General features: G+C 34.0%; 4 protein-coding genes across 5 annotated transcripts; 1 reads left to right on the top strand and 3 right to left on the bottom strand.

Moving 5' to 3' along the window:
* On the top strand, nt 1–2691 carry LOC146923033 (L-type lectin-domain containing receptor kinase VIII.1-like). Its single transcript, XM_085715785.1, has one exon. The coding sequence runs from the start codon at nt 322–324 to the stop codon at nt 2338–2340; it is 2019 nt and encodes a 672-aa protein (XP_085571911.1). The 5' UTR covers nt 1–321; the 3' UTR covers nt 2341–2691.
* Nucleotides 2692–6161: 3470 nt separating this feature from the next.
* On the bottom strand, nt 6162–7068 carry LOC146923032 (uncharacterized). The gene has a single exon (XM_085715786.1). It carries the CDS (start codon nt 6819–6821, stop codon nt 6459–6461), a length of 363 nt encoding a protein of 120 aa, XP_085571912.1. The 5' UTR covers nt 6822–7068; the 3' UTR covers nt 6162–6458.
* Nucleotides 7069–12342: 5274 nt separating this feature from the next.
* On the bottom strand, nt 12343–16145 carry LOC146923031 (hydroxyisourate hydrolase-like). 2 transcript variants are annotated; one of them, XM_085715782.1, is made up of 13 exons: nt 15911–16145; nt 15738–15801; nt 15428–15483; nt 15276–15351; nt 15086–15157; nt 14865–14952; nt 14353–14611; nt 14141–14274; nt 13845–14065; nt 13595–13623; nt 13409–13496; nt 13016–13109; nt 12343–12821 (listed from the first exon to the last, which is right to left on the bottom strand). In XM_085715782.1, exons 1-13 carry the CDS (start codon nt 16046–16048, stop codon nt 12575–12577), a joined length of 1566 nt encoding a protein of 521 aa, XP_085571908.1. In that variant the 5' UTR covers nt 16049–16145; the 3' UTR covers nt 12343–12574. The 2 variants fall into 2 exon arrangements, with proteins under 2 accessions (XP_085571908.1, XP_085571909.1); XM_085715783.1 differs by having other exon boundaries at nt 14141–14256.
* A 3044-nt stretch (nt 16146–19189) lies between these two features.
* On the bottom strand, nt 19190–22497 carry LOC146923030 (uncharacterized). The gene is made up of 7 exons (XM_085715784.1): nt 22300–22497; nt 22186–22231; nt 20827–21746; nt 20615–20726; nt 19880–19975; nt 19687–19801; nt 19190–19545 (listed from the first exon to the last, which is right to left on the bottom strand). The coding sequence occupies exons 1-6, from the start codon at nt 22371–22373 to the stop codon at nt 19718–19720; spliced, it is 1332 nt and encodes a 443-aa protein (XP_085571910.1). The 5' UTR covers nt 22374–22497; the 3' UTR covers nt 19190–19545; nt 19687–19717.
* Between the last annotated feature and the right edge of the window lie 4129 nt (nt 22498–26626).

Below are 26626 nucleotides of genomic sequence, written 5' to 3'. Positions count from 1 at the left end.
ATAAAAACATCTTTGTTCGACTCCCGCACAACACACTTTCACCGTGAGGTAAAATATTTTAAGTGTGACTCAACATGCGAACAAAGATTAGTCTTATAACAGATTCAAAGAGCTTACTCTAAAAACAAAATATAAAAAATAATTCAAGTGCATGCTTTTGGCCTTTAAACAATTTATTCTCTAGTCAGATAATTTGTATTATTCATTTTAACTTCACTAATAGTATCACCTAATTTTAAACCTTATTATCTTTAATTAAGCATTAGCAACAGTTATAAACCTACTGAATTATTGAAGTTTTCCATTATCCTCTTTCATGCAATGGCTTCCATAAGCTATATCCTCCTCCTCCTCATATTTTCCTTCTTCAATCTAGTTCATTCATCTAGCAATGCTTCAATCAATGTAACCAAACACTTCTCCTTCCATGATTTCAGCTTCACTAACAACTCAAGATTAGTCCATGATGTGAAGCTTCTAGGAAGTGCAAAGTTCTCAGATGAAAAGGGTTCACTTCAAATCCCAAATGAATCAGAAGAAACAGATATAAGACATCAAGCAGGTAGAGGTTTATATTCCTTCCCTATTCGTTTGTTAGATCCAATCACCAAAACACCAGCTTCTTTTCAAACCACCTTTTCTTTTCAGCTTAATAATTTAACTACTGCTTCTGATTTAAGTGATGATGGTGGTGGTAGTGGACTTACCTTTATCATTGTGCCTGATGAGTTCACTGTTGGAAGGCCAGGACCTTGGCTTGGTATGCTTAATGATGCTTGTGAGAGCGATTATAAAGCGGTTGCAATTGAGTTTGATACACGAGAAAATCCAGAATTCGGTGATCCAAATGATAACCATGTTGGTATCAATTTAGGTAGCATAGTATCTACTAAAATTATCAATGTTTCTGATATTGGAGTTTCTCTTAAGGATGGTTTTGTTCACCATGCTTGGATTGATTATGATGGTCCTCAAAGACGAATCGATATTCGTTTAGGACTTGCTAATCAAGATGTTTATCCTACTAAGCCTATTTTCTCGGAGTTTATGGATCTTTCACCTTATCTGAATGAGTATATGTTTGTAGGATTCTCTGCTGCAACTGGTAACCATACACAAATTCATAACATACTTTCTTGGAACTTTACTTCCACTAGCCAAGCTTTTCTTCGCTACCCTTCATCTGAAACATGTCAAGGTAAGATCATGCTTGAGAAAACTACTACAGAAACAACAGCTACCAATGAGAACTCTAAAAGAAACGAAACTCCACGGAGCTTTTTAATTTTTATGGCTGCTGTAGTGTTGGCTTTAGTTGTTTTGATTGGTTTTTACTTTATCAGTAAGCATAGAAAAAGGGCAGCTAAATCAAACACTTCAATAGATGAAGAGATTCATAGGCCAAGGCCTCCTAACAAACCGCGCAGATTCCGTTTTTCCGAACTTTCCTCTTCAACTAGATCATTCAATGAGATAGAGGTACTTGGAAGTGATAATAGAGGAGTTTTCTACAGAGGAAAGCTTGCTAATGGAAATCAAGTAGCTTTGAAAAGATTCTCAGCGCAGTTTCTCAGTACACACGGATCCGATAAGAAGCGTTTGTTGAAGGAAATCAAAGTCATTAGCCATGTTCGCCACCCGAATTTACTTCCTATAAGAGGCTGGTGTCAAGACAACAACGAAATCGTTGCAGTCTATGATTTTGTTCCTAATGGTAGCCTCGATAAATGGCTGTTCGGAGCCGGGGTTCTTCCGTGGACGAGGCGGTTCAAAGTCATCAAAGATGTGGCCGACGGCTTGAGTTTCTTGCACACTAAGCAGCTAGCTCATAAGAACTTGAAATGCAGCAGTGTGTTTTTAGATGTTAGCTTTAGAGCTGTTTTGGGAGATTTTGGATTTGTGCTAATGGGAGCAGAATCAAAACAGTTTGAATCAGTAGTGTGTAATGGTGCTGATGTATTTGAATTTGGTGTAATTGTGTTGGAAGTGATAGGTGGAAGGCCAAGGGTGGAGGATACAGAAGAAGGAAAATCAGAAGAGAGGAACTTGTTGGATTTTGCATGGAACTTGCATGAGATTAACGACAAAGTGAAGTTGGTTGATAGAAGAATGGGATCATTGATCAATTTGGAGCAAGCGATTCGTGTTATGGAAATAGGGTTGCTTTGTACTTTGAATGAGAACAAAGGAAGGCCTACAATGGAGCAAGTTGTTGAGTTTCTTCATAACATGGAGAAGCCTATTCCTGAGTTGCCAAAAACTAGACCTGTTGCTTTGTTTCCTTATAACAGTGCCAACACTGGACTTTGCAATAACTACTCTTGCACTTTGAAGCTGTGAAGATGTTACTAGAAGATTATGCGGTGATATTTATGAATGAAATATTGAATTTTTAAAATGCAGCAAATGTTTTAGATTTTAGAGTGATGTGTGATTGTGAAGATAGTAGATGAATATTGCATTGCATTGCATTATTATTCTTGGGGGAGTGTAAAGATAGGTTTGTAAATATGGGATAGTGCAGGAGAAAGGGTGATTATATGTTTTTAGTATTATTTTCAGTATGCCTTAGTATTTCAAAGGAAGCTTCACAGCCTCTATGGAGGAATGTGTGATTCTTTAGATTCTTCCTGTTATGTTGTAAGTGAAATTGGATATTATTGGTAAACAATGGGAAAGAAGTTTGTTCTATTCTTCTATTATTATATTTGACAGGAAAAATTGGCCTGATTTGGATCTAAATCAGGAGCATATAAACTAATTATGAGTCAAATTAGATTCTCTTTGAAAACATGGTAGAAGAATAGTTTATACGGAACAGAAGCTTGTAAGATGTAGTTTCTACTGTGGTTTGCATTGTGAGACAAGGTTATATTGTATTGTAAATGTGCATATGCTTCCATTTGTGCCCCATAATTTATAAAGCAAAGCTCAAGTGTTCCCATTTGTGCCCCATAACTTGTAGCCTGAGACTGAGTTTGACCCCCTTTAACAGATTCATGACCCTCCACTTTCATGTAAGATGGTAAGAAATAGATTATGTTTAAAGTTCAGATAACTTTGTAATGTTAAAATTGTGTCCAGCTCTCTTTTCATAAGTATTTACTCTTTTTATCACTTAATTTTTTCTTTACAAAGAACATCATCATAGTGTAATCGAGAGGATCCACTCTCAAGATTCAAGATAACATTTTCTTCTTTAAATGATGCCTTCCTATACTCTCTTCATTGGAATTCAGCTTAAAGAATATCAGGTAAGGGACAATTCATCTTAACAGTTGTCACATGGGGACAATAAATTTGTCATTTCTGATAAGCCACAAAAATGAAATAACATGATAAGTTCAAAGGATGTTTCCTCAGTTTTGATAACCACAAATTATAAAAGCAAAAGGCAGCAGTGATCTACAAGTATGGCAAGTTGAATTAATTAAATTAGTTAAATAATTTGCAAATGAGATATCCAGTAGCTAGCCTGGCTTTACCACACATACGAGTTATGAGAACCCCGTTTCATTCTTATCCATGTTCTCTACAGCCAGGGATTACAATATATAAAGCACGCAAATACCAAGCCTGAAACAAGGCTGGAAATTTAATAAAGGATGAAGTTTAGCCATTATCTCATAATCCAAGCGGTAGGGGACAAAGATTGCCAGTAATTCTTTCGTGAATAAACACAATTTAGTCCTAAGATTATAGAGACTAGTAATATTAAGTTGATATCAGGTGAAACTAAGTGAATATTGTAAGGAATTTATTTGATAGCAGATGCAAACAAAGGGACAAACTTGATTAAAATTTTACAATTGTAGGGATCATTTTGGAATATGGATAATGTGGATAATAATATTGATAAAATCTTACAATTGGGGGCAACCCCGTGCATTAAAGCTCCTGAATATACAGGGTCCGGGAAGGGGTTCCACCATTTGGTGTATTATACACAGTCTTACCCTATTTTCTACACAAGAGGCTGTTGATAAAATCCTACAATTACAAGGATCAAATTAACTATATAATTGTTCTTAACTATACACACCAACACCACCAAGCTATAAGAGACAAATGTTCCCAGGACATACTGATGGAATCAAGGTAATAACTAATACATTTAATAAACTTCAAAATCTGGTTAAAGCCAGATAATAATGTAGCATACAAATTGAGTTCAATAACAAAATCTTTTTGTTGAGGCCATCTACTAAATAACAAATTTCGAAGTTTCAACACAATGAAGCCAACCAGGTATGAGAAGATCCATATGAAATGAAAACATTATTATACAATGTCGGAATTGGCCAAATGATCAATTAACAATATAAACGAAAATCAACATCTTCAAAACCACTCTTATAACACACATGAATCAAAACACCCAATAAAACAATGAGAAAAATAACTGTCATGTTATCTAAACCCAACCCAGAATATTAGACAAATACATAGTACAAAGCAAACAACACCATGGAGCATGCAATACCAAGTACAAAACAAGGCTGGAAATAAAAAGATCCAGGTTGTCTTTAGTCAACCATGTTATTGCATGCACTCACGCACATATTGGCCGTCCGATCAAGATCAAATGGTCTAAATTTCAAACTCAATTGTTTCGATTTAAGGAAAATAAAACTCTGATTTGAAATCTGGACCGGTCAGTCTTGAGAGGTCGGTTGAGATGAGCGCAACTGCATGCAGTCAAACTGCATCTAATCCAAATCCGAAATAAAGGAAGGAGTTTAACCATTATCTCATAATCCAAGTTGTAAGAGACAAAGATTGCCAATAGTTCTTAACTACACACACTAACGCCCCCAAGCTGTAAGAGACAAATGTTCCTTGGCAAGAACAAGGCATATTGATGAAATCAAGGTAAAAACTAATACATAGGAAGACCTATTTTATGTGAATTGATTTTTGTTATTAATTGCAAGATACATTACTAATAAAAATATGACAATATTAAGTAAAAACATGCGACATAGTAAACCTACAAGCTAACATATCATATAATAATCTCAAAACACTATGTTTAGGTAGTGGTTTATTAGATTGAATCAGGATTCAACATAATGAATTTATATTTAACAGGATTCATTTCCAACACAGATACATACTAAAGATTCGTATCAATTGTGTTCAATTTTGTGCCGATTCCAGATATGATTCCCATGTATTGTAAAGAGACAGATACCCATGCACCAGACATCAGAAGGAAAATAAATTAAAAAAACTTCAAAATTTTGATAAACCAAGATTACAAGAAATGTATATATATCTTGGAGATAATTCCCAGTATACAAAAACAAATTTATTTTTTCACAAAGGCAATATGCATACAAATTGAATTCAATAACAAATTTGAAAATTTCACCACAATTACACAATAATGCAAAATTTCACAGGGTGAGAAGACCCATATCAAAAGATATCATTATACATGGGAAAAAATTATTCATACAATGTAAGAAATGGCCAAATGATCAATTAACAATACAAACAAAAATGAACATCTTTGAAACCCCCTTATAACACACATGAATCGAAACGCCCAATTAAAAACAATGAGAAAAAGAATTATCATGTTATCTAAACCCAACCCAAAAGATTAGACAAATACATAGTACAAAACAAACAACAACATGAAGCATGCAATGCAAATATCAAGTACGGAACACGGCTGGAAATAAAGGGATCCGGGTTGTGTGCAGTCTCAACCCTGTGAGACTGCATGCAATCTTGGCCATCCAATATCGGATGGCCTAAATTTCAAACTTGGTTTTTCAGATTGAAAAAAAAAAAAAACAAACTCTGATTAAAACATGGACAGTCCAATCTTCACTGGGGACTCGATATGTGTGTGGCTGCATGCAGTGTTTTTATTTAGATTGAATCAGGACTCATCATAATGAACTGGAATTCAAGACAAGATCCATGTCCAACATAGAAACATATTAAAGGTTCATATCAATTGTATTCAATTTTGTATTAAATCAAGACACAGTTCACATGTACTGTAAGATATCGATGACCATGCATCAAACGCCATAAGGAAAATAGATTAAAAACTTAAAAAATCTTATCAAATCGTTAGGCCATCTACAACCTAACCAATAATAAATTTGAAAATTTAAACATGATTACACAATAATGGCAACTAATTTCTCAGGGTAAAAAGATCCATATGATATGAAATGATTATACATAAAATACAATATATAAGAATTGGTCAAATGATCAATTAACAATATAAACAAAAATACACATCTCCAAAACCCCTTAAAATACACATGAATCATAATATTCATAACACCCAATTACATCAAATGAGAAAAAGAATTGTTATGTCACCTAAACCAACCCAACTCAGAAGATTAGACAATCAACAACAACAACATCCTCATAATTACATAAATTTCCCTCTTTTTCTTCAATAATATCATAATTTTCCCTTCAAACTAAAAAAATCCAAACAATACAGAAAATCCTAAAACAATGAGCCATACAATGTGAACCAAAAGAAGAGCCTGACCAGGAAACGTTGCAGATCCACCATTCCCAACTTCACAGAAACCCAATTTCGCAACTTTAGCTCCGGCGCACGCAGCTTCAGCGCAACCGCACCAATATGTCACACCATCGGCTCCGCAAACCGGGTCTGTTCGGAAGCATTTCGCCGGACACGATGACGGCGTTGTTCCGGAACAGACGTTTTGTGACGGTAACCGGAGAACGGATGATTCTTCGTGTTCAGCTGTTGTGAGGATTGGGAAGATGATGATGAGAGCGATGAAGGTGAGAATGATGGAGAATTTCGGCATGGTTTCTTGGCGAAGAAGCGAGCTACGATGGCTCGCTGTGTGAATTAAAGGAATCAGTGAACGAAAGTTTTGGGATTTGGAGAGAATTTGAAGGATTTTGGAAGATTGGGAATTGGGATTGAAATTGGATTGAACCCTAATTGACGAATTTGGGGGTTTTGATGAGAAAGAAAGAGAAAGAATCTTCGTTGCCGTTGGTTGTAAAAAGAGAATGTGTCTTCTTTTTTGTTTTGTTTTCCTTTTCAGTTTTTAATGTGTGAAAATGAATTTACACCTAAGTTTAGAAAAAATTGAATAAAAATTAAATTAAATGTGACATTTCTCTGTTTGTAACGAGAAAAGTTCAAAAATAAAAATTCAGAATTATTTGGGAAAATAATAATGGTGCTATACGCGTTGGAAATGGAACGTGTGTTGGGGAAGTTAGTTGGAAGGTCCACCGAATATAGTTTAGATGAGTTGGTCTGGTAATCACCGGTCACCAACATGCGTGTAACGGTTTGGCTTGCATCGGTTTTCAATAAAAAAATGTTTGAAGCAATGAAATTTTTATCGGTTTGGTTTAGTTTTGTTTTTACTATTTTTTTTAAAATAAAACCAAATTAAATGAATCGGTTTGGATCGATTCAGCTGATTGGTTTGTTTGAAAATACAAAAAAAAAAGACTAAAACCTCAAATTCGTCCTTGAATTATCAAAAATCGGCCAAATTCGTCCCTGAATTTATCGAAATATCTATTTAGTCCCTGAATTTTGCAGACGTCCATCAAATCAGTCCCTCCGTCCAAAAGCATCGTTAGTGGTGATGACATGTCCTCTTGCATGTTGTGTTGTCATATACACGTGTCAACAAGGCAGCCACGTGTACAAGGACTAAATTGATGGAAATGGTAAAAATTTGAGATTTAACTTTTCAGTGTCATTTTTTCTGTGTTTCCAATTATACCCCTCTATGATAAGGATCGATTTGATACTTATTGTGATAATATAAGGACTGATTTGATGGATAGTGTTATAATTTAAGGTCTGATTTGATTGATTTTATTTCAGGGAATGTGTACAAGGAAATATGGCATGAGATGACCAATGATTTCGAATGACATGCATAAACAAACACCACTGAGGGGTCATGCTCCACAAAATCCAACTGCTCCTTGAATTATTAGAGTTCCAAATCCAAATTACGGGTCATCCGCCTCTACTCAACCCCAATACATGGAGTTTATCCCAACTCCAAGATTTCCAAAGCATTGATGCTTGTTTAAATTATGATTTTGGACTAGTTTAATTATTGCTTTTTGGACTTGTTTAGTTTATGCTTTTTTGGATATGTAATCACTTAAGAACATCAAATGATTTGACGACTTGATGGCTATGTAATTTGTATTTTTTGGCTATGTAATGACTTATCAACATCAAATATCTGACTTATGATGGTATGCAATGTATGTCTTTTTATAATCAAAGTGTCTGTCTTTTACCTTTTACTTTATTCAGCATATGAATGCACCAAGGATCAAAGTGATATCTGTTGTGAAAATTCAAGGACCTATTTGATGGTAATTTCACTAATTTGAGGATCGATATGATGGATATGCATATAATTCAATGACCAATTTGATTGAAATTTTTTGACAGAAGGATTTGATTCATTCATTGACAACCTCTTTTCATTACAGCATTACACATTACATAACCATTGTTAAACAAACCTTAGGCAGGGGGCAGGCATAGAAAGGCCTTCCTAGGTTACTGACAGTGTTTGCTTTTCTTACAACACAAATTCTAGGACACCAACAATGAAGCTCTCTCACATGATCATTGTACATAGAGCTTGAAGATGAAGACTGACTGTTGTAGTTGTTTTTGCCCATACGCCCACCACCTATCATTTCTGAACACCGAATCTTCAACGATGACCAATGATTTTTGAATTTCGAATTGAATCAACAAAATTAGGGTTTTAAGTTTTTTGAATTGGGGAAGAACACCTTCTCAATTCATGGAAGAATTGTGGGTGATTTTGAACTCTAGGTGACAAATTATAACATTAGGGTTCCAAATTTATATATTTGGGGAAGAAAGAGCCGTTAATTTGGAAGAGGAGAAAGAGTCGTTGCCAATTTTCTGAAAATCCATCAATTTGGTCCTTGAAAATTTTCTGAAAATCCATCAATTTGGTCCTTGGAAATTTTTTGTAAATCAATCAATTTGGTCCCTGCTTGCGTGGCATCTGACGTGGCAAGCCTTGTAAGAGGTTAACGTTACACGTCACCTCCGTTAACAGACCAACTTAACGGAGGGACTGATTTGATTGACATTTTGTAAATTCAGGGACTAAATAGATATTTCGATAAATTCAGGGACGAATTTGGCCGATTTTTGATAATTCAAGGATGAATTTGAGGTTTTAGTCCAAAAAGAAAATTGTGTTCTAACAAATTTGCATTTCATATATACACAATACTCAAATATTTCATGAAACTTTGTATTTTATTTTTTGTTATTCACGTTTTTTTATTTTCAAACAACTTTTTTTTAGGGAATTTTCAAACAACTTTGTATAACTAAGAATACTCAAATATTTCATCCATCAATGATACATTCATCCATCATTCATCAAACACAATTTCATCAAACTCAAATATTTAAATCATCCATGATCCAAACGTCCATCATTCATCAAACACAGATTCTAAAAACTATCTAGAAATTAAAACATACTAAAAACAACAAACCATACAAACTGAAATTTAAACGTCCTAAAATTAAGTTCATCGTCAAATTAAAAATACACGTCCAAACTAAAATTTCAATTTAATTTTAACTTTAATTGCCAAATTGCAATTCATTATCCTAACTTTACTTAAGTGTCTGTAAGATGAAGACATAATTACCTTAGTAATTTGAGGGGGTGTGTTAAGCATCGGTTCGGCTCATCCGTTCCTTGGATCTCAAAATAAAAAATCGAGAACCAAACTAGACCGGTTTAGGTTGGTTTAGTTCGGTTTCAAATCGACCCAAACAAAATCGGATACTTTTTCGATTTCGTTCGGTTTAGATTCTCGGTTTCGTTGGTTTTGTCTGAACCACATACACCATAGTCACCACGATTAGACATACCTAAGGTTTAAGAGTACTTATGAAGATAATTATAAATCATCTCCAAAAGGATATTTATATTGATAATGGGAGACAAACTCATGATTTTATAAATGAATGAACATCTTACCAACTAAATCAACCTTCGTATACTTTGTTGTAAATTAAAAATATTTTTGACCAAAGAACCCTTATAAATTTTGAAAAAGAATGAAAGCATGACAAAAAAGAGCTAAGAAAGAGAAGAAATTATGTATTTGTCTAAAAAAAAATGATTTTTTTTTTATGTTTTTGGATTGCATTATCCTCTTTATTCAGAACATATCATGTGGGTCAATTTAAATTTTCACAATTATAAAAATAAGGGTTAATTATGTTTTTGGTCCCTACAAAATTGCGACCTTGTAAGTTTAGTCCTTATTTAATTTTAATAGCATTTTTAATCCCTACAAAAAAAATTTACTTATAATTTTAGTCCCTGCTAAAATAAATTTTGTTTAATTATCCTTAAACTCTTAAATTTTTTAACGATTCTTTTTATATAAGTTTAGAACACTATGAAAGGTTCATTTACTAAAATTTATAATTTTTTAACATGAAATAAATTAAATATGAATTTTTTAAAACGACAAAAGTTTAAGATATAAGTAACAAAAATATGGACGTAGAAATCAAATTTTTGCGATATTTATTTCGGAGGACCTTTTAATAACGTTCTTAACACGCCTGTAAAAAATTATTGAAAAACTTAAGAGTTTAAGCATAAATTAAACAAATTTGGATTGAGTAAGGACTAATATTAAGTGCAGAAATTTTTTGTAAGGATTAAAAATGCTATTAAAATTAAGTAAGGACTAAACTTACAAGGTCGCAATTTTGTAGGGACAAAAAACATAATTAACCCTAAAAATAAACCACACGTAAATTTGTAGAGTTGTTGTTATATTTACGTAACTTTTTTTTTGGACAGCATTTACTTGACCTGTATCTCTAAACAAAACATGTTAATCTTTTCTCGCTGTAAACAATTTGATCATATATGACGTTGGATTCCATTTTACAGGCCAAATTGAGCTGGCTTCTTTTCATATGATTCTTTTCATATGATTAAACACTAAGCAAATTTTCTTTAAATTAATAATTAATCTTTATATATTAAATTAAGTATACTTTTTTGAGAATATTAGGAAACTGAGAAAATGATTCTTATTATTGAATGAAGTGTTTACAACTCATATATATATACAAGAGTGAAGGTGTATAGTAAGTAAAGCAATGCTAGCAACTAGCTAATTAAACTAAGCTATGGTGGCTTGGACTGCAAGTCAGCTTTGTCCTTGGCAGTTTTTACTTCATCTTCAGTGTTCTGTAATAGTAACACTAGTCGTAAGATTATACAAAACTCATAAAACTTATGCATATGCCTATAAAATAGGATTAGCAAGACAGAAAACCTTAAATCACTTAAAATACTTGTGTAAATTTATCTTCATAACCATAGGTCACAAGTAAGATGATTAAAACCTTAAAACCTTAAGGTGTTGTCTTGGAGGTGGATGTTGGATCGAGTAAATATGCCGGTTCGCCTGTTTTATGAATGGAGGTGGAATCCCATAGATTGTCTTAAAAGGTAGTAGAGTGGTGCTTTGAGGTGGTGTTTTGCTGGTCTGTTTGCTGTTTGCAGGTTTTTCCGTCTGTCTGAGGCTGCTGTCTGTGTTATGCAGGGGTGCTGCTGCTGTTTTTGGCGATTCTGTTTCAGGTTCATTGGGCTGTGTTTTGGCTGGACTGTTTTCTGGTGTGGGGGCTGACTGTGTGCGTGTTGCTGGCTGGTTTTCCCCCTTCTGTTCAGCTGCTGTGCTGCATTTTTTGGGGTTTTTTAGGTGTTCGGATCTTCTGTTTGGGTGGTTATTGTGGGATGGTTGGTTTTTAGGTTCCTATGGTATACAGAATTTTTGGGTTATAGAATTTTTGGGTTGTCCTGGGTGGGTGTTCCGCATATATACGGCACCTTTGTAACCTATCCTCGTCTGCCTTTGGTCTATGTGTGTCTTACACAAGCCGGGCCTAATAAATTTTGCCGTTTCAAAAAACTAATAGTTAACAATTCTTGTCCATGAACTATAGTCTCACTTTCCCAACCTTTGCAACCACATAAGAATTTGTTAAGATATCTCAGGCGTCCTTTGCAGCTATCTTCTAAAATTCGCAGAGTTCACACATAGATGGATCAATAAGAGAGCCTTGCAAAATTTTAAACACATCCTAGAAACCAAAGATGACTTGCATCTGGAACCACTTCTCTATTATAAGTTTTTGCCATAAAGAAAAGACAGGTTGGCCAAAGAAGAACCATTAGAGTTAGTCATGACTACCTCAGATTTCTCAAAGAACCTCACATTCTCGTATGCACTTGTCCCAAATCGAAGAACTAGATACCATTGTTAATGTGAGATCACTCACTTTATGATGGTTGCAATACACAGATGGAATGGAATGGTGGTTTTTAGAAAGATTAACTAAATAATGATCATGCAAACAGATTTCTTAAACATCTAAACCACTAACCAGCTAACCGACAAAACTGAAAGACTCTCAACAGAAACACCATATGTAATGTAACAACACTTTAATGCATACAAATTATAGAACCCACTACTGAAGTAAATGTCCAACCGAAACAAGTGATGAATCGTTATTGAGTTCAATTGCACCAACTAGGGAGGATCTTGTACCCTTCAAAAATTGGCTGTACCATTTTGCGGATAGCTTTGGGTATCTTCTCAACTCTGGATCATTCCTATCGACATAGTACAGCCCATAGACCGATTCATATCCATCCAACAACTCGAATGCATCAATGAAAGACCACACAAAATATCCCTTCATATTTGATCCATTTCTGAAGGATAAAAAAACATGAGAAAGAAGATCACATACCATATCAAAGCATAGGTTTTTATTTCAGTTGTGTTTGCTTTTACAAGTCTTGTGTGTTTAGGAATGTTTTCGTTTATTGGAAAAGTAACTTCTTTCAAAGACATTTTCTAAATCTAATTTTTCAAAAGATAATAAAATGGAGTAGCAATCACATACCTTAAGGAATCAAGCACGGTGCCAATGTATCCATGCAAGTATTTCACCCTTGATTCATCATGGTGGAGTGATGCGTTGCTTAGTGTCCGTTGGCCTAACAATTCAAACAATTGGAACTCATCTTATGCAACATTTGTTTAAAAACGATATTTACAAGCGTTATGAATGGTCCACCAAATCATTGTCAAATCCCTTGATGCTTAAGTTTACAATTCCATACAATTGAGGATGGAAAATACATGAAAACCATAATATGCAATAACCTAGTCAAAATGTTATTTGGCTGTCTATGACAGAAAAACCTTTGCGCCATAACTCAATTAGCATCCAATGATGATTTCCTAAAAGAGATTCATTGCAATCAATGTAATCTTGAACGAGAGGTAAGCATACCATTTTCATGAATGAATATAGGTGGATTGCCATAAAGGGTCTTGAATGTTTCCAGCACTTCTCCTAAAGCCCATGGTGTGTATGGATACTGAGCCAAGTCAAACCAGATAGTTTTACTGTGAAGTAATCTAGTGATTGAACAAATCAATTAAGATGATAATTTTAACTAGTTTTTTTAACTGTTACCTCGTTCTCTACAAATATTTCCTCTGTACCTGCAAAACCACAGAAAACAAAGAAATGATTCATTTTACTCCACCAATTATTCAACAAGTGATACACATTGTTGTTTACACCAATGAAAAGGGGAATCAGATACTAAATGATGTAAAGAGTTCAACCAGTTGAAAACAACAGAATCATATGAAAAAATGCAATCAGTACACCAAGCTTATATAGCTCTAAGCTTTTAAATCCACCAACAACACATACATACCAAGTGGCTTTGCAGCCATGTCTGCAATGAAATCTCGCAGTTCTGTCTTCAGCACATCAGAATTGTCTGTGACATTAAACTTGATGTAGTGAATTATGCCAATAAAGTCATAGGAACCCTTAACTTGTTCGGATTCACGACTTGTGAAGGAAGGAATTCTCGCGCCCGCATTTGCCTTCATGGAATCGGGATAGTCTCCATGCAACAAGGGTTCCATAATCCTGCAATAAAATAGGCAGTAAGAAGAAGAAGAAGAAGATAAAATATTATAACCAATTTTAGTGTCAGTAACTCACCAACCCAAATAAAAATCGCGAAATCGTTGACATGCTGCCCTATCTTTCTCTGTATTTGTTTGAGGAACTGACCCAAATGCATAGATTGAGATACCAACAAATCCATTCTGTTCCTCCTGCAATGTAACAAGTCTCTAGAGAGTAGAGTAACAATAACAAACAAAAAATAAACACAGAAAAGTACACAGTATGAAAAAAGATAAGGGATATACCCTGTACTTTCTTCTATACAGTCTCACGGCTGAAGAATGCGCTAACAAAATATGATGAACTACCAAGTACGGTTCAAATGTTGAGTTGCCCTTGGTGCTCTCTATAACGCAAAATGGAGGAGAACATCGCTTAGGTGGGGTGATTCCTTGATCATAACTACCTACAGCGAAGATATTGGGCTCGTTCACAGTAGTCCAATACTTGACTCTATCCCCGAACTCTCTAAAACACACATCTGCATAGTTTGTGAAGTCTTTTCTGCATCAAAATTCAAGTCATGATTCTCAATTCCGTCAAAAAAATGCAATATAAGGACATTTCTTCCTAAGCACAAAAAGCACGTTTTTAAGAATACGAAATCTTCTCATCATTAAAGTGCATTTGACCATTGATCATATGAGCAAGTGAGGCAAGAACAGTAAAAGCTAAAAGAGTCTTATTTCTCGCACTATGAATTTTAATAACTAATTGTAACAGCAAACTTGTGCAGCTATAGGAGATATGAACATACATGACCTCACGACTAAGCCATCCTTCATATTCATCCTCAAGTGCCTGTGGGAGATCATAGTGGTGTAGTGTGACATGTGGTTGGATTCCTGCAAATGCGAAAGACTTGTATTATATTACTTTAAGAAACAGAATTGATTTCACTCTACTGTTTTTGAAATCTTAATTAAGGCATGTCTTATCTTGCAACAAATGAAGAAACTCGTATGAGTCGTATCTAACCATTTCTAATGAGTTCATTGATGAGATTGTTGTAATACTGCAATCCCTTCGGGTTGACGGGTCCTCTACCATCTAGGAAGAAATAAAAGCATTTTCAAATGGAGTAAGTCTTTACTGAAAAAATGATTAAAGAACTTTAAATTTCACCATTCATATCGATATGTACTAAAGTTTAAGTTCAGTAGAATACTTGGTATCAATCTTGACCAAGAAATGGAAAACCTATAGGCATCGAGGCCTGTTTCAACCATGAGTTGCACATCTTCCTGCATTAAAAGATGAATCAAAAAGAATGCATTACCAGACAAAATTAGAAAGATAGAAGCCTTGTGTCTTGTTTACCTTGTATTTGTGGTACATGTCGCAGGCTACATCTCCATTTCCTCCACGCGCAAACCCTTTTTGTATAAAAATGCTAGGCATGAGAATTGGTTTATAATGCTCAAAGTAAATGAAGAAGTAAAAAATGCATTGTTAAATTGTAAATACTATAACATATTCCCAGTTTCTCATTGATTTTCGCTTCAGAAAAAAGTTGGTTTATTACACTGAATTAACACCTCGTAGACATATGCGTAAGACAATAGTAACAATACACGTAATAGAAATATTCCAAACATGAGAAGATGGATGATAGAATGAATTGACTAACCAGCATGTGCAAAGGTATCCCAAATGCTAGGAGTTCTTCCATCTTCATTAGCACCTCCTTCCACCTATTCATAATCACATCACAAGTACAACAATAAAATATAATCATAACTTAATTATTCTAAATAATGAAATTGCATGGTTACTTGTTTTTGGGGTAAAGTAAAAGAGAACCTGATAAGCAGAGGTGCCTGATCCAAAAACAAAGTCAACGGGGAAATCATGTCTGCTATAATTATCAGTACTTAACACCCCAACAGCCAAGTTTACAAGCACAAAGAAAACAAGAGTCAAACATGTATGTGGTTCCATCTTCTATGTTTATGTTTTTTTTTTCTTTTTTTTTTGTGTGTATATTTCTCAAACATTTCTGTGTTCCATTTTTAAGAAGTGTGTGTGAGTAGAAGACAACACCGACTTGGTGGTTCTAGCTCATTTTCTAATCTTGCCCTAATAAAGTAATAATAAGCAATTAAGCATATTCTATGTCTTGGACAAAGTTTACTCGGCCTTTACTAGAGAGACAAGTAAATTGAATTTTACGGTTTTTTTTTTTTCACTTACGGATTAATTGTTGTACTTAGTAAAAAGAAAGGACTAATTTGTTAGTATTTCGAATAACTAAATTATGTTATGAATATTATAAGTGGATGTCCATGTAACAAATGGGTCATACTACTAGATTATTGGGCTTAGTCTATAAATCTAGTAGTAGTATGTCCATTTTTTAAAATACATTTTTCAGAAAACCCTTCATCCATTTAAAAAAAAATCAAAGAGAGAAAGAAATCTTCTGTTTTGAATGTGATGTGAGTCAAATTGTCTTATTTGAGTGTCTCCAAGACTCCAACTTTGTTGCCATTTTGGTGATGCTGCCAACCAACTACTACTACACAGACTGACACACTGTCTATAGTACTATTTCGAATATTGGAGGAGTCAGGAATGTTTCCAACTTTGTTGCCATCATGATATTCTCAATAACCCAATTCATTTTCATATGATCATGACTATAGGCTATAGCTGGCTCTTGCAGGCAGATGGTGTAACTATCGTACCTTCAATTAATTTACCATCACAACAATTCACACCTTCAAGCTGAATTCATTACTATGTTAATAATGCCATATTAAAATTATTTAGGCACACAAATCATATTATATATCATTTAATTATTTTTTATTATACTATTTTTCTAAAATATTTATAGGCCTTACATCAATTAATTATTTTCATAACATTGTACATATCTTTTAATTAGTTAAAAAAATAGTACTAATATATAATTGTTAAAAAAAATTAAACGAATGGAAAAACATTTGATCCCAAATTCAATCTTTGGTCGGTGCGTTTGAAAAAACATTTATTGAGAGAAGTTAACCTCTGAAATGAACTTCAGTTACTTCAAGGAGATTAGTCTTCTTAGTTGTGCGTGAATCGATATACCATAAAATAGTGTAAAAAAACTAATATAGTGTAAAATAACATAAAAAATAATAAAACATAATGATTTCGTTCAGATTTCAGATAGTTATTTTTGAATTTTGTAAAACTGATATATGAACCAATTGAGATTGAGTTTGGTTAGCATGATCCATGAAAAACAAAACCAAATCAATTTTAATTGGTTTGATATGGATCGATGTTTAAGTTCATTTGATCATTGATTCAATTTTTACATGAATATATAGTTGCATCATATACAAGCATGAATATTGAAGAAGGTAAAAACTTCTTCCCATTGATTCAAGCAAACATTGTGCATTTGTGCTCTAATCTTAATTATTAACCTAACAACTTACAAGCATTGAGAGTTTACAAAAATAAAACAATTTGTAAGCTAGTTTAGAAATAATCAGAATTTGTACGTACAAATGTAATACGTAGAGAAGATGTACTTGTGCAAGAATATATTACATGTTGAAATCAAGCAGAAATTAATTAGTGCAGGGTGGATGAAACTAAAGCAATAATACAATAAAAAAAAATGTAAAACGCATGCAGCAAATGTTATAATCATGCACTTGTTGTCAAGAGAAAAATAAAATCCCTAAATTCTTAGATAAAAATATACATACAATATGATGACATTATACTGAAAAAATCAATTCAAAGAAGCATGTGAATCAATTCAAGTTATATTTCAAGACATGAACAAGTACAGGTAGCATAACTTAATTTTGATTTTGATAAAGTGATTTTAACTATTAAAAGGCCACCTTTTTTTTTTTTATAGATATTAACCTTCAATGCTCTAACCGTCTTGGTCCAGATTTTCTTTTGAAGTACCATTGTCCAGAGTATCATCTCAATTATGCAGCAGTTAGTGATCTGGGTACTTGATGTGCTCATGTGCAGTTACGACGTTCGAATGGAGCCACACAATCTTAGCAATAATGCATAAAACTATAAGTCAACGTTATCGGGAAAAAGAAAGAAATTTGGACTCATAATTCAATATCATGTGTTGTTTACCCTTCAAAAAAAGTGTTGTATAGTTTTTGGTTATGCACATGAATCAGGCGTACAGGAGTCAATAGATCAATGTGGTCTATATTCTCTTATCAACACTCTTTAAGAATGTAAGTCTCACAACTTTATGTGTAACCCAATTCTAAAGTGTGGTAGGGATTCCACCTAATAAGAGAGTGATTGTTAAAGAAGGAAAATACTTGATATTACGAAAGATTATGTCCCGAGTAGTTTCCGAGCGTGCAACATGTAATGGTTTTATTCAATACAAACTGCACATGTATGGGTTAGAAGTTTTTCGCTATACATAGCATTGTTCATTAAAAAAAGTGTTGAAAATAGTGTGTTGCTATGACTTAAAAAACAATGAAATTACATTTGCTATTACAAACTCACGTTTTAAAACAGAAAACGCTTAGCTAATCGAGTGCTTAGTCTACATTGTTAAATATTTGAACTAAATGTTACGGACTAACAAGATAAATTTTCATATATTTAACAATTACTTATTAAACATCAAAGACTATTTATTATTTTATACTTTATCCGTTCCTTTTTATAAGCATTATTTTGCATTAAAAAAATGCTTACGATCGTTCATAAAAAAAATAAAAATAAAAATTATGTTTATAAAAATGTACGGAGGGAGAATTTTTCTCAATTACAGATGCAGCTTTATTGGAATTATGTCCTAAAATCATCTCATTGGCAATCTATTACATTCACCTGCCTAGTGAAGAACACAATCAGTAAAGTCAACTGCATTATTTATTAATGGACAAATGAGTTGGCTTAGTAATTTAGTCTCTATGAAGCACAAACATAGACATCACTAATAATTTGAATATATGGAAGTGAATGTGTTTGTGCCGGTGTCTACACAACAGCAATGTGAAGTGTTGGTGCTATGTAGCGATTATCTTGACGAGAGCTTTATAGCACAAAGTAGCAGACCAAAACTGATACCAGTTGACAGCAAAATCAAACAGAAAAGGTAGAGCCATACATAACATAAACCATCATCTCTATTGTGTCCATTAAGCCCTAGTAGTTTTATACCATTCCAGAAGAACATATCCTAAACATGATATAGCGCACTCATTAGTTGTACGATAAGAAGATTCCTTCCGTCTCATACAAGGAGTATGAAGTATGTAAACTAAATTGGATTTAACGATTATCCCCTTGATGCTATTGAATCTTAAAATTTGGATCGAGTCTAATTCAATCTTACAAAACTAGCTTGTAAGTGACGCCTCCCGTCTTACAAGCCGGCATCCATGATTCAGTGATGATACATAACTTATACTCTTAACATTTTTAGACAGCTCCATAATCTGTAACAATGAAAAGTATGTGTCAGCATAAAACTTTTAAATTAATTTCCAATATCTCCTCTGTTGTAATTATTATATAATAGTCAGAAAAAGTGCAAAGAAACATAGTTACATTATATGGCATGAAATAGGAGATGGTACCTTGACGTAGCAAAGAACTTTATATGGTTGTCTAAAGTTCAATGAAGACACTGTCCACGGTCTTGAGTTTTTCCATCTCCTCCTCACGGGCAATTCCAGGATCAACATAACACAGCTGAAAAAGAAAAAGAACATCAACCCTCATCTTTCAAAGGTGCAAGACATTGCAGTTTTTTGTAAAAAGAAGTCAAACCTGGTATTGTTGCTTCCTCAGTGTGTGCACTCCTCTTTTTATGAATCTCTGCCATCCATTTCTTTCCCTTAGTGATCTTTCTATAGCTGCCGTTCTCTATAATGATAAGTCAATATTTGAAACGATGTCATGCCATAATTACTACACAACATGCCGGTTCCAGAATAAACATTTAATAACAGATAGAAGTAGGAAGAAAATATATCTAGGCCTTGTTTGTATGAACAACGTCATTAAGAGCTTATCATATAAGTGATTATGTATATGTTATTTCTATAACAAAAGATAAAATAAAGTCAAACTGTTTTCATATAAGCTATAAGTTGTTTTCAAGAGCTACCCTGAAAAGCTTATGCAAATAAGCTGAAACAGTTTATAAACATGTAATAAGTTATTACCATAAGCTATCCCAAATTGTCTCACAAATGTTTATGTCAATAGAGAAACTCAAATAAGTCAATTCAAGCGTACCTCTAATTCTCTAAACCTACTTGTAATTGCATATCCTTACTTGTAGAGCTTGTACTAGCCCAAAGAATACAACCAATTACCACAAAAACTAAAGGTTTTAAAATAGTACTACAAAGTAAGGATTATAATGTAGGTTGTGATTAAATTTGGTTAAGCTTTGTGATGAACTTGGTTTTAGTTGTTCAAGAAGCACTCATATGATATGCAATTAGACAGACATTTAAATAAATAATAAGAAAATATACAATAACACAAATACATTACATGACCAGGATCAAGAACTAGGAGATTATAATGCAGAATTCCATTTCGTTGACGTCTGACTTGGATTCCAACTATTGTTCTCGAGTGTCCATCATGTTGAAAGTACAAGGGCCTGTCCAAGAAAGCTTTCAAAATTTTAAACACCGCACTAAACTATATCATTTGTTTGGTTAGAACAATTGCAAGTGTATCTAAAATGAATCATCACTCACGTTTTTTCGCTGAAGACAACACGCCTATAGCCAAATTGAATCGAGTTTTTATTTGAAAAATAATTCCACACAAAGTCCATGAGAACTTGATGATTTTTACTTTGTTTAGCAGCACTTTTCACCACACATTCACCACCACTTTCTTTATCCACAATAGCATTAATAGAAGAACAAGATTCTGCATTCTTGCTACAACTTGTTTGAGAAACACCACCGCCACAACGAGACAGATATCTATCCATTGGTCCTGAAACATTCGGTGCTTTCCTCTTCCTTTCATCACCAATTCTCACTAAATCCTGTCCACCAACACTCGAACCAGGGACAGACAGATAGAGAGATTCAGATTCCTTAGGACCAAAATCCACAACCCTTGATCGGAGACCAAAAGAACGCAAAAGCGCAGCACATTCGGTAGCTCCTATCCATTTTTTAGAGCCATAGATAGCATGATTGAATTGATGAGAGCCAGATTCATCAAAACCTCTCTCCCAAGCAATCTCAAGCCATCTTTGGAGGGATGGAATATCAGGAACAAATCCTGAACCACCAAACAAGACATCTTTTGTTTCTCTCTTTTGTGCCAATAAATGTGAGCTAAGCATTTGTATGTTACGCCAGCCGCAACCCCATCCAACATCTTCAAACTTATTGCTTTGGAAATGATCAACATAACCTGATAAAATGCTTCTTGAGTTGTCACCGTCAGACTCCAAACAGTTCCTTAACAAGTTCATCAAACCTCCATTAACATTGTGAAACTCACCCTTTATCTGCAAATCAACCAAGCAACAGATCTTCTCATCCATATTCCACACCCCATTATCTCTACCAATATTACTACTACCACCACCACCACACCAATTGTTACAATCTCCAAAAGTAGTATTAAGATGCAAGTTACGAACTGCATTTTCAACCTGCATATGAAACCATACAACACAACACAAACAATCAATTGAGTAGAAATACCTAGACCATGTTTGGATAAACAGTTTAATTACGCGCTTGTAGCATAAACATTGATCATAGAAGTGCTTATATATAAGCTATTTCACAACAAAAGGTAAAATAAAGTCATCCTGTTTACAATACATCACACACAATAAATTGAGTAGAAAATGCCTAATGTGACTTTCTTCTCTACTCAAAAAAGAAAAAAAAAATAGCTAACTTTAGAACATTTGAACAAAAAGGGTTAAGTAAAATATAATCATTGGAGTCTAATTGATCACAAAATCACCCACAAAGCAAACTACTTTCAAAAGGGGGAAAACACAAAATTCAATTCTTATTTTGATTGCTTATTTATTTTGATGTTTCTTAGGTTAATTTGAAAGAAAAAGGGAAAAGGGGGACCTGAGGAGAACGAAAATCGTCATCTTCAAAGTGGGTATTGGCATGCCTGAAATCGAACCCGTGTCATGAAATTGTGAAACAAAAAGAAGAAACATAAACAAAGAAAAGAATTACCATTGAAGTTGTGAGGTTGGAAGTGATACGAAACAGAAGGAACAGGTGGAAGAATCTTCATCATCCATGTTCATCGATTTTGAATGTTAATGGCGGAAACGCTTTTCCAATTCAAATATCAATTGACCTATAACATTGTATTTTAAGGATAAAAATGTTGATAGAAGTTTTTTATCTCTAAAAAAAAAAAAATACTATGTTGATAGAAATTCTTTATATGAATTAAAAATGCTTCTGATATTTTTTACAAGAACTAAAAAGTGTGATTTTCTTTTTAAAAACCAAAAGTGAAATTTTAGATATTTATTAAAATTATTTAATTAACTAACCTTTCATTGAATATAGATGTATTTAGTCTTGATAAAATTAAAAGTTATTTAAAACAAAAGAATAGAGAAAGACAAAATTATCATTAATTTCAAAGGGACCAAGATGGATGATGTTTAGGAAGTTTTTTTGAGACTCATACCAAAGTTAAGTGAGCGATGAATAGAGATGGATTTATAATCGTAGTTTTTGTTTTGCAGCCCTGAGCCCTCCATTTCAAAATAGGATAGACGTAAATAAATTATTTAGTTGTTCAACCTTTTTAGGTTCTCCATCCAGTGACCTACTGATTTAGGGTGAGATAATAATATTGTTGCATTGTATATTGTTAGAGGGTGTGGCCAAAATATATTTTTTTTGAAGAAATCAAAATGATATATTAAACCAACAATTGACTACCTTCCCGGCACAAGATGTACCACAGAAGACATCCAAAAATACAACAAATGTTTAGCAAAAAAGAGACATATTAACCAATGCCCGCACAAATAAAAGGCGTTTGGCACCAATTATGATAGCTATACTGAAAAAAGGCAAATTTAGCTTTAAACCACGAGAAGGAGAGAAGTTGAACGTTCTCCAATAGCTGAGCTGGAGAATCCACTTTGTTACAAAACAACCTATCATTTTTTCCCTTCCATGTAACCCACGAACAAGCAAACCAAATCAAATGCATTAGAGAGCATCTAGATTTGACAAAACCAGAAGATATACCGAACAGATGAAAATGATCCTGAATATTAGATGGATCTGCTGAAAAAACACCGAGTCAGTTCCTAACCAAGTGCCATAACTGACCAAAAATAGGACATGTCAAAAAAAGATGTGACTCTGATTCCTGATACCCACAACCCGAAACACACAGGTGAGCCTCGGCAGAGATGATGCCTCTTTGAAACATGTTTGATTTAGAGGGCAACCTATTCCGAAAAAGACGCTACGTGAACACTAAGACCTTCAAAGGATCATCCTTTCTCCATAGCTGAGCCGCCGGAACATGAATAATGGGGGGCGACCCTGATGTGAGCGCGCGGTAAGCACCACTGACGGTATACCCAACTACCGGATCAGGTGTCTACCTCCACGAATCCTCAGACTCAACCTGCAAAATAACATGTAACAACATATTCGAACACTCTCCTTCAAAAAAAAAAACATATTCGAACACTCAACAACCAACGTTTCCTACCACGCCCACAACCTCCTGCGTCACTTCCAAGCCTCCCCTCCCTCAACCCAACCCAACATCTGTGCGACAGTATCCATTTTATTTTCAGATAACTCATACAAACGGCGAAACCGGACACACAAAGGAACCTCCCCACCCACCTATCCAACCAAATATTGGTATGGTCTTCATAACAACAATAATAAGAAGTCAAAGAAGTATTGGTTGACTCTCGACTTGAAATTATGAAGAAATTTTTTTGTATGCATTAAAAAAATCTTTTTTTGAGTTTCATAAAACTCATATTTTCATTTTAAATACAATAAAAAAAGTATTTATATTATAATATGCACTTTTTTAAGTCTGAATAAATAATATGTCCAAATATTTGAAACACAAGAATTGCTCTTGATTTGAATCCACGACTCATTGATGAATTCACCATTTCTACTTTTGGGCATCTATTGACACTAAATACATGTGTGATTGTTGAATTTAATTACATATTCCCATTGTTTTCTTTTTCTTACAAAATTTATGTGTTTTTTTTTTTTACTAAATGTGGTTTATTTTTATATTTGTTTAGTTATATTTAATCGGGGTAGGTATGGAAAACATGAAATTCACTACCTTTATCCTCTTACTCAATCAAACACAAACAATTACGTATATAATTTTTACTCAAAAAAAAGGGTAGAAGTATATGAAATTTGGTTGGGTAGTAGACAGAATTTAAAATTTGATTTGATTTTAAAATAAATTAATACCCTCTAAAAAATAAATTAATACATTGAATAATCAAATGTCAGAGTGCATATCCAACCAAGCTTTAAGGGTACTAATGTGTTAAAAAAATTATATCCATTTAATTTAACTATATCTTAACATTTTAAAATTTGATTTGATTTTAAAATAAATTAATACCCTCTAAAAAATAAATTAATACATTGAATAATCAAATGTCAGAGTGCATATCCAACCAAGCTTTAAGGATACGAATGTGTTAAAAAAATTATATCCATTTAATTTAACTTTATCTTAACATAATTGTAGTACATTTTATCTGTGTTTTATATATAGAATTTGTAACTTAAATAATTATATCTTATTTATTATAACATTTGTTTTTTAGAGGTATTATCAATTTAGTTGATTGAATATTATAGTTTATCTTTATAAATAAATTTAGTTGATTGAATATTATAGTTTATCTTTATAAATTTGCTCCAAGATTATATTAGTTTCGACAAAAAAAAGAGGTTATATAGTTAGTAGATCAAACTGAACCATGATTGCGAGCATGGGTTGACAGCTGATCTTCATTATCTATCTCGGATTAATACGAGTATTTGTTGGCAGCAGTCTCGATTAAATTGGGTTAGAGAGGGAGATGCAAATTCAAAAATTTTCCATGGCATTATGTCTAGCCACAGAAGAGGCAATGTCACCTCTTCCATTTTTTTTAGGGTGCGCGTGTGGAAGGAGTAACAGATGTCTGTAATGTTGTTTTTTCAAATTTTGCGGCTCACTTTAAGGGTTGTAATATGAAGAGGTTTGGGGTGGATAATTTACAGTTTCGCTCTTTATCTGTGTTGGAAGGGGTTGATTTAACTAAACCTTTTAGTGTGGATGAGATGAAAGTTGCGGTGTGGGATTGTGATAGTTTTAAGAGTCCAGTTGTTTGAGAAAGGAGTATGATGGTTTGAAGGTGAGGTGGTTAAGGGAGTTTAATTATGCTCTTTTAGGTAAATAGTGTTGGAGGTTGATGGTGGATAGAGGAGGATTATGGAATAAAATGTTGTCATCATGTTATGGTGTTGGGGGGAGGGGGGTGTGAAGGCTGGTGGGAGGGAGGCATATGCTTCGTGGAAGGATATGGTGCGTCTTCGAGATGGGGTTGGGTTAGAGGTGGGGAGTTGGTTTGAAGATAATTTAAGGCGAAAGTTGGGTGGTGGTTCAGATACTTTGTTTTGGGCTGATTGGTGGCTAGGAGATTTTAAATTTTGTGTCAGGCTGATTGTATGACTTGTTTGAAAATCGATCTATAACAATGGCGGAGTTGTTTCATTTAGCTTAGGGTGAGGGAGGCGAGGGGTGGAAATGGAGGCGTAGTTTGTTGGCGTGAGAGGAGGAGTTGGTAGGGGAGTATAAGGATTTGCTTTCTAATGTGGTTTTGCAGGCTAATGTTGAGGATAAGTGGATTTGACAGCTTGATCCGTGAGCAGGTTTTACAATGCGTGAAGCATACCCGTTTTTCACCAGTCAAGAACCACATCATTATATTGTTGCTTCTGATATTATTTGGTTTAAGGATGTTTCCTTGAAGATCTCTTTATTTTCGTTGGCTTCTCTGTAACAGGTTGCCTACCAAGGATAATTTGTTTAGGCGAGTGATGACACCTCGTCATCTTAGTTTTCTTAGGCCTTTTTTATGACATTTTGGATCATACTCAATGTAATTCTGGGAGCAAAGAGCCACAAAGAAGCCAAAGAGAAGGTTTTAGAGAAGTCAGAAATCGGTTACCGAAATTTCACCTCGGTGACCGATTTTGCTGCTGATTTAATGTTGCCAACGCTGGAATTTTCGGCCACCGATTTGAGGATTTCGGCCACCGATTTTGCGGAAAGTTGGCACGCGTTTTGGTTCATCAAGGGTGTTCGGCCACCGATTTGGGGGGTTCGGACACCGATTTTCTACAGCTCTATATAAAGGGAACTCGTTTTCAGAATTAAATATACGATTTTTGGAGATCAAAAGACCTAGAAACACATAGGAGAGCGATCTGGAGCGTCTTGGAACACCATTGAAGGAGTTTTAACAAGGTTTATTCA

This window comes from Medicago sativa, chromosome 5 (assembly GCF_051527215.1).
Source record: "Medicago sativa cultivar Bolivia chromosome 5, Bolivia_mono, whole genome shotgun sequence".
In the NCBI taxonomy this organism is placed as follows: Eukaryota; Viridiplantae; Streptophyta; class Magnoliopsida; order Fabales; family Fabaceae; genus Medicago; species Medicago sativa.
Note: the sequence above shows the minus strand (reverse complement) of the source record. Positions and strands in the feature narration are given on the sequence as shown.

Coding starts and splice junctions, on each gene's coding strand:
- LOC146923033 (XM_085715785.1), top strand. CDS start 322: ATGGCTTCCATAAGCTATATCCTCCTCCTCCTCATATTTTCCTTCTTC.
- LOC146923032 (XM_085715786.1), bottom strand. CDS start 6,821: ATGCCGAAATTCTCCATCATTCTCACCTTCATCGCTCTCATCATCATC.
- LOC146923031 (XM_085715782.1), bottom strand. CDS start 16,048: ATGGAACCACATACATGTTTGACTCTTGTTTTCTTTGTGCTTGTAAAC. Junction 14,066..14,140: donor CGCGATTTTTATTTGGGTTG/GTGAGTTACTGA, acceptor ATTTTATTGCAG/GATTATGGAACCCTTGTTGC. Junction 13,497..13,594: donor AAATATTTGTAGAGAACGAG/GTAACAGTTAAA, acceptor GACTTGGCTCAG/TATCCATACACACCATGGGC.
- LOC146923030 (XM_085715784.1), bottom strand. CDS start 22,373: ATGAACATGGATGATGAAGATTCTTCCACCTGTTCCTTCTGTTTCGTA. Junction 22,232..22,299: donor CCAACCTCACAACTTCAATG/GTAATTCTTTTC, acceptor GTTCGATTTCAG/GCATGCCAATACCCACTTTG. Junction 19,802..19,879: donor TGAGGAAGCAACAATACCAG/GTTTGACTTCTT, acceptor TTTCTTTTTCAG/CTGTGTTATGTTGATCCTGG.